At 52.3% G+C, this 8,194-nt stretch overlaps 1 protein-coding gene across 3 annotated transcripts in view; it reads left to right on the forward strand.

Annotated features, from left to right (window-relative positions):
- The window catches only part of LRRK1 (leucine rich repeat kinase 1), a 120,318-nt gene extending 112,697 nt beyond the window's left edge, over positions 1–7,621 (forward strand). Inside the window, exons 33-36 of one of the 3 annotated variants that reach the window (XR_003001378.1) lie at positions 351–452; positions 2,325–2,498; positions 7,057–7,180; positions 7,263–7,621. Coding sequence is in view for 2 of the 3 variants with exons in the window: in XM_024732055.1 (XP_024587823.1) it covers positions 351–452; positions 2,325–2,498; positions 7,057–7,066 (286 nt within the window). In the remaining variant the exon portion in view is untranslated. Of the gene's footprint in view, positions 1–350; positions 453–2,324; positions 4,613–7,056 lie in introns of those variants that run through there. The other 2 variants (XM_024732055.1, XM_024732056.1) reach the window with 2 other exon arrangements.
- The last annotated feature ends 573 nt before the right edge of the window (positions 7,622–8,194 follow it).

The raw sequence follows: 8,194 nt of genomic DNA on the forward strand, positions 1-8,194 counted from the left end.
CCACTGCTCTTGCTTTGGGGGCAGAGTGAGGGGAACCTTAAGGTACTGTCAAGATCCATCAGGAGCTATTCCCTCTCTTCTGGAACTGGAGGGAATCTCTTTAGCAAATCTAAGAAGGGCTGCACGAAAGCCCATCAGCCCTCCAGAGAACTCAGGGCACCACAAAGGAGAGCCACGGTCAGGTTTCCTACTGGGAAAGGCCTCCTCGCCCTGCTCCGGGGCCCTCTCGGTAACTCAATCCATTTGCAGAAGCTGCGTTTGTTCCCGTGCCTTTCTGCACACCAGCTCTGTTTCCCCTGGAGAGCACAGCCCTAGACAAACGGTTCCCCTTCTGGGTTTTGGTTTCTTAGGCGTGGTGGAGATGTTATCGTCATTGGCTTGGAGAAGGATGCAGGAACCCAGCGGGGCCGAGTCATTGCTGTCTTGAAAGCCCGAGAGTTGACTCCGCACGGGTAAGACTGAGGGCAGCTCCTAGAGAACCCAGGGTGTGGCATAGGGAATCGAGGTCTCACTGCCCCCTCCTGCATGATGGCCGCCGCCCTTCTGTCCTCCACCAATAAACACGGTGTCCACCACTGTGGCCATAGACGGAGGACAAACAGGCAGCTTCTAGGGGATCAGCAAATACCAGCTGAACCAGCCATCACCCACTGGTCATGGCTGCCTGTTTTTGGGGTGCCCAGAGCACCTGTGGACCAACTGCCCTGCCTGGGGTATGCCTCCAAGCTCAGCTGCAGTTGAAATGGGGATCCAGTTGATTCCCCGTCCCTCCTGCCAAACAAGAGAGCCCTTCCTGAGGTGCCTCTCCTCCCATACAGCACCAGGTGGAGCTGCACAGCCAGACCACACCAACCTTTGCCATGCCTACCCTCGCCATGCCCATTCCCAGGCTCAGCTGTACCCATCTGCTGGGGGTCCCACCAGGAGGCAGGCCAGACTCCATTGTGAGGGTCATGCTGGGCAGGACAGCCTGTCCAGACACAATCTGCCTGACTATAGAGATGGGAGGCTGGTGCCAGCCAGTGTTGGAGTCGTCAGGCAGCTGGCAATGTCCACACCCCTCACTTTGCTGAGTCCCACGTGCTTAATCTCCCTTATGGAGAAATCGCATTCAGCCTGTTTTCCCCAGAGTAGGATGATGACAGAGGAAATGTCTGTGGCACCCGGGCCAGTGACCCTTGCCCTGCAAGTGATACTGGAGACAAGAGCTGGGTTTGCTGCTGAGCACCAGCTGAGTTTGTGGGCAGCAGTAGTTCCCAGATCGCAGGTCAGGCTTCCAGGGAAGCAGGCAGGTCTGTAGAGCCCGGGTCTGTTGACCTCAGAGTGCCCACCATTAGTTCCCCTGAATTTTCTCCTGGTGTTGTTTTTCCTATTTGCCCCCCAAAGACAGGTTTACCAAGAGCCAGGCACACTCACTGTAGGGAGAAAGCAGCCCAGGCAGCCAGCAAAAGGGAGGCCAGCTTTTTGAGATGCACCTGAGACGTTTATTCCCTTGGCAAATAGCTACCAAGTGCCTGAGACATGCAAGGCCTGAGGAAGTGGAGGCCCCTGCACGTTCCAGTTTACATGCTGGCCTCAGTGCCAGGCAGGGCACACGGCAGTGTGTGCTCGGAGGTGGGACACACAGCCCCGCAGAGGCCCAGAAGGAAACTTGCAGTGTATGCCCGGATCATGCAAAACAATCCACAGGCTCAAAAAAAATGTACATAGTTAGGACTTGTTGGTACAGGTTTTTTGCCTAATATATTGCCCTGTATTTCTTAAGTTGTGGAAACTTAGAAAGGGAGAAGAATCATGCCTGGGCTGGGTGGCAAGGAAATTGAGTTAAAGCTTAAAATCTGTCATGGACCATTGATGAGCAAGAATTATTAGGTAGAATTGATAATTCTGTCCTCCCTCAGCATCTGCAGGGGGTTGTTTCCAGGACCTCTGCAGATACAAAAATCCGAGGATGCTCAAGTCCTTGTATGTAAGATGGCACAGTACAGTCAGCCCTCCGTATCTGAGGATGCCAAACCTGTGGACACAGAGGGCTGACCATTTTTTCTGGGCTCTTTGGGGTCTGAGGTGCATTAGGGAGGATACCTGCTCTGAGGTGAACCTGAAATTATGCCCTAGGCCCCTTTTTAGACTTTAGAAAGACTGCCCACAGGCTGGATCACAGAGAGAGAAGCAGTGTGTCCCAGCACATTGGTGGTGCCAGGCTGGGGTGCACAGATGCCCCCTTAACCAGGCTGTGTCCTCCGAAAAGGTGCAGGGTGAGGGTCACAGCCCCGACCAAGTGGGGACCCCTGTGGGTTTTCTCAGACCCTCTCTCTCTGCAGGGTGCTTGTGGATGCTGCCGTAGTGGCAAAGGACACAGTTGTGTGCGGCTTTGAGAACGAAAAGCTGGAGTGGTGCCTGGCTGTCTGGAGGGGCTGGGGCACCCGGGAGTTTGACATTTTCTACCAGTCCTATGAGGAGCTGGGCCGGCTGGAGAATTGCATGCGGAAGAGAAGGTAATTCCTGTGAAATGAGCATTTCTCGGACCTGGACAGCATGGGCCAGCAGCCTGACCTCTCCACCTGCAGCCTGTAGCCCTCTAAAGACCCAGGAGGCGGACTGGGTTCTCCTCTGAACCACTTGCTGCTAAGAAGTGCTGAGAAGTTCCCACCCCGCCCAGGTGGGGGGGTTGAGGGTTTTCCTATTCTAGGGCTAAGTTCCCTGGATACCCCCATCCCCCCAATGCTGGTTTTACAGCCCAAGGGAAGACGGTGGGGTCTGATTGGGCCAAAGTCCCCCTGCCTCTTCCATCCACTCTCAGGGCTGGGCTGGGTCACACGAAGTGGGGCTGGGCCTTGCTGGCATAATGGGCCTCCCCACTTTCATCCCCAGGTCTGGGGTGGAATTACACTAGGGGTTCTCAGTTGGGGAGCAGTTCGGGGCAGGGAGGGAGGAGGGCTGTGACCCCTGCCCCTTCCCCAGGTGGCTCACAGGCTCTCAGCACATTTCTCAAGCTCCTGAGTCCCCGGGGCCCGGGGCCCCGCTCGGGCAGGCTGAGATCAGATGTCCCCGCTTGGGAAAGTCTCTGTGTGAAAAGCCTTAGAAGGACCCCAGCGAGGAGCACTGCCCAATCTGGGGAATGAATGAGTTTCTTTAAGTGACAGGGCTGGAAAGCCAAGAGCCAACACAGGGCCGAGAGCACCGACTCAGCCTTTACATTCCTCTTCTGTCGACAGAAGGCAGAGAGACTCAATCATCAGGACTTGAGAAAGGGCCTGTGTTTACAGGTTTGTGAAATAAATTTGGATGCAGCTGGAGCATAAACCCTGTTTGCACATAATAATCTTGTTTATCACTTTAACAAGTTAAGTCATATCTCAATGGTTAGGACTCTGTGAAATCACATCGTATGAGGCTTATATCAAATTATATATTTACTACGCAACACATACAGCAGAGTAAAAAAGTGAAATTGTTAACAAGGGGATGTATGGGTATGATGGCAAGAACTTTCATAAATTGTGCACACACTTGCATGTACACACCTATGCACAAATGTTCACATCGTTACCAAGAGTAACCATTTGAGGCTGCTTAACCCCGAACAGGAGTGTGAATGTGAGATCATCCTCCAGTACAAGCTGTTGACCTTTTTCTAAAATTAAATTATAAAAATCAAACAAGATTTTGCTTGTGTATGTGAGCAAATGTGATTCCTTTCATCTCAAGAGTGAAGTCATGGCTTTCTGTCTGTAGAGTACATGTAATAACAGCGCAGACTCTTCCCACCCAGGCCCACTCACTGCCCCAGTGGAAGGGGCAGCCCCTCCTTGGCCCATGGCAAGGCTTCCCCTAAGCAGTTTCCGTGGGCAGAGATGGACTGTGGTCTCCCCACTTCCTTTTAGTGGCCTCAGGGGGGCTAAGGGTCTGAGCCTCCCCATGTCACAGCCATTGGCCCCTCAGCAGTTTCTTGGAGGTCACCACTCCCCCTTTCTTCTCATCTCCGCACCCGATAGCTGCCTAGTTAACTTCTCAAATGCAAACTGGGTCCTCTGCCCCAAACCTCTGGTTCACATCCCCCGCAGCCAGACTGCTCTGAGACACTCAGGGCCCCACGATCGGGCCCCAGCCTGCCTTTCCACACTCGCCCAGCCCCAGGACTAGCAGAAGCTGCAGTCAGCGGAGGCAGGAGCTCAGCTCGTGGCCTCTCAGAGCCAGCTGAGGGGGCTTCTTCACAAACTTAGAAACCATACGGAAATGGCCCATGAACTTGAATACCTAAAACTTAGACACTTAAGCGGAAAAATTACCACAAACTCAAAAGATGGACAATCAGGAAAAATATATTTGTAACAAAAATGAGAGACAAATAGTTGGTTTATCTTTTAAATGAAGAGTTTGTACCTATCGATGAAAAAGAGAAAACGTGAGAGGAAAACAGGTAGAGGATATAACACTCAACCTCACCCAACAGTAAGATGATAGTCATGGAGACAAAAATAAAATGCTATTTATGGCCCTCATGTTGGCATCCACATGGAGCTCTAAGGGCACCAGGCAGAAGGACCAGCACCGCAGAGGCCCTGTGGTGGGATGAGCTGCTGTGCTGGAGGGCAGGTGAGAAGTGGGTGTGGCTGGAGCATTTGGTGGGAAGGGAGATTGCAGGGAGGGCGGACAAGGCATAGCATCAGAGGCGTGGGTACCCATCGAAGCAACTGGGGTATTAGCAGGGGTATTTGATGATCTATTTTTTTATTTTTATTTTTTAATTAATTAATATATATATATATATATATTTTTTTTTTTTTTGGCTGCACTGGGTCTTTGTTGCTGCAGGCGAGCTTTCTCTAGTTGCAGCAAGCGGGGATTACTTACTCTTTGTTGCGGTCCGCGGGCTTCTCATTGCCGTGGCTTCTCTTGTCGTAGAGCACAGGCTCTAGGGCATGCAGTCTTCAGTAGTTGTGGTGTGCGGGCTTCAGTAGTTGTGGCTCACAGGCCCTAGAGCGCAAGCTCAGTAGTTGTGGCACACGGGCTTAGTTGCTCCACGGTATATGGGATTTTCCCCGACCATGGATTGAACCCGTGTCCCCTGCACTGGCAGGCAGATTCTTAGCCACTGCGCCACCAGGGAAGTCCCTGATCTAACTGTCTTTAAAAATCACTTTGGCTGCTGAGTGGAGGATGGACTAAAGGGGAGGCACTCTACAATGGGGCCGCTCCTTCAAGGGCATTTGGGCTGTATCTACCTAAATTTCAAACATACATACCCCAAGACCTTACCCTAGCAGTCCCACTAAATATTTGATCCTTAACTTCTGTGAAAATGTTCCAAGATATAGAACAAGGATGTCACTGCAACATTGCTTATAATGGTCCCAAACAAGTGACAGCCTAAACCTCTATCAGGAAGGAAGTTGTATAATGCCTGTATCTCCAATAGTGCCATACTCTGCAGCCTTTCAGAGACGGGGCAGTGCTAATGGTGCTGGTCTGACGTGTCCTCTGAGGTATAATAAATGAGTTGTTTTTATAAAAAGCAACTTGAAGTACAGTGTGTATAGAGTTACTACTTGCATTAAAAAAAAAAAAAAGTTGTACAGCTATATGTGCATGCACAGGGAAAATACCCTTGAGGATGCCCAGGACTCAGGTAGACATTTGTTGCCCCTGGGGAGGAGAACTGAGGAGTAAGCCCTTTATTTTTACTTTATACCTTCCTCGGCACTGTTTGAATTGTAAAATAGCCTTCTTAGGAAGGCTAAGCCAGGCTGGACCCAGGAAGGGCACACCTTGGCTTTGGTGTCAAGAGGTAATGGGAAGCCCCCCTATGTCCCCTCTCCTCCGTGAAGGCACCTGATCCCATCGAGGGGGTCAGGTTCCAGGGGCAGGGCCAACAATCTGTCATGTCCTTCTGACCCCGGGGCCATGGCTGAACCAGAACTCACCCTGGCTGTCTTGCAGATGCAGGCAGAGTTCTGGGCTGAGGGCCGAGCAGAGGGACAGGCATGATGGGCTGGGGACAGTTGACCAAGATCAGTGGGCTCTGACCCCATTCCACTCTTGCCAAGAGCACATGCAGCCCAGTTGCAGGTCAGACTCCTCCCCTAGCGGAGGGCAGCCCAGCCTCTTCCCACCCTGCACCTGGGAAGCAGCAGCCTTTCTGATGACTGGTTACCAGCTGCACCACCACCACCTTCCAGCGCCACCGATTGCTCAGACCTGCAGAGTCTCTGCAAGGACCCTGCCTCGTGGCAGGGGGGCGGGGGGAGCACACCAGACCCCACCTCCCTACACAGCGCCTTCGAGGCTGGGAGTACATCCTGCAAAAAGCGTTCAGTGAGCCCCAAAGGGGATGCGAGGTGACACGCAAACTCCCCCAAGGCTCAGGAAAACCAGGAAACATGGAAATCCTGCCCTGGAAGGATCCACATCTTCCAGCATGTCAGGGCCTGGGGTCTCAAGTTCTCTGCACCCCTTAGTACCTGACACTATTTCCCACCCTTTGCAGAATGGAGCAGTCAAAGGGAAATGGAGGGGGTGTATTAGTTATAACGACACTTGGAGAATCACAGAAACTGCTCGCTGCACCCACTTCCGCTCAGTAACAGACCCTGCTTTTGTTGGTGCATCAGCTCCCAGCCTCCCTTACAGGGAGCCGTGGCCTGGGACTGAGCTCAGCCAGGGGCAGTGTGGAGATGCCTGAGTAGGGCTTGGGTAAGGTCCATCAAAGGGCTGACTCATCAGGAGCCTCTTTGACCCTGCCCCTGCCTCCCTGGTCCTTGCTGGAGCAAGAGGGCAGGGCTCCCCTGGGGGTGCAGGGAAGGCCTGGGAGAGTGATAGAGAGGCAGCCCTCCAAGCCAGCCCTGGCTGCCTCCCTTCAGGCTCCTTGTCACCTCCTAGACAAGAAAAGTACTTTCTTGTTTAAGAAAATATTTTCCAGCTCTCTGTTACTAGGAGACAAATGCAATTCATAAACTTTCAGGTACATTTTCCACTAGCCGAAACAGAGCCCTGAGACCTAACAGGTAATGATCTGGAGCTGGTCCTAACAAGCATCTGTTCAACTTTCGGCAGAGAGACCTGAGCAACAAGGGACTGGAACATTCTGTGGCCAGACAAGCCTGAGAGCTTACTTCTGCATCGTGAGCGTTGGGTATGGCCTGTAGATCTTGTCCCTGGAGCAACCACAGTTACAGAGGTGGGTCTGGGGCTTCATCCTAGTTGTCCAAACGCCAAAACTAAGGCTGTGGCATCCTGCAAGTTTAAACCTTCTACCCCAGGCAAGCTACCCCTCCCCTGTGGCTCTGTTTTCTACTCCGTGAAATGGCCATGACAGGTCTTACCCTCCGTCAGGTTTGGTTCGGGACCAAGAGAGATAAGTATGTGACAGTCCAGCCCCACCCCTGACCTGGGGCCAAGACTCCCTCCCTGCCCCCGAGTCATGATTACCATCTCCCCTACCTGGGATGGGTACCCAGGACCCTCACCCAAGGGGGACACAAAAGTCCTCTCTGCGAACTGCTTAGGGGAAACACAAGCGGTTCTGTTCCTGTGAAACAGCCCAACTTTAAAAATAAATCTGTTTTTTTCTGAAGTATCAAGAAGACTTTTCCTAACACCTTTATTTGAGAATTGAGTTAAGGTGTAACACACATCACAATAGATGAAAGCTGGTGTATGGATGTTAAGAAGGCAATAGGAGGGCTTCCCTGGTGGCAGTCCGCCTGCCAATGCAGGGGACACGGATTCATGCCCCACTCCGGGAAGATCCAACATGCCGCGGAGCGGCTGGGCCCGTGAGCCATGGCTGCTGAGCCTGCGCGTCCGGAGCCTGTGCTCCGCAACAGGAGAGGCCACAACACTGAGAGGCCCACGTACCGCAAAAAAAAATAAATAAATAAAGAAGGCAATAGGAATGTTTAGGAGTCCTGTTGGGAGCACATACTTTAAAAAATGAAATAGGAGTAATGAATAGGCACACAAATAAAATAAAATAAATTTCCACTTTGCCATCCATGGTCTGTGTCATCCTCAAGGCAATCACCAATGCTCCCCAATCTTCTGGGCCTGTGATCTGGCTGCATCTTCCACCCCCAGCCTTCAGGAGAGGCCATGTGACTAGTTCTGGCAAACAGGGCATGGGGTGAGTGGAAGGAGTGCCCATCACCTGGTGTGAGAGCACTGCATTATCTGTGTGAGACCCTCCAGGGTG

Source organism: Neophocaena asiaeorientalis, unplaced genomic scaffold (assembly GCF_003031525.2).
Source record: "Neophocaena asiaeorientalis asiaeorientalis breed wild unplaced genomic scaffold, Neophocaena_asiaeorientalis_V1.1 scaffold362, whole genome shotgun sequence".
NCBI lineage: Eukaryota > Metazoa > Chordata > Mammalia > Artiodactyla > Phocoenidae > Neophocaena > Neophocaena asiaeorientalis.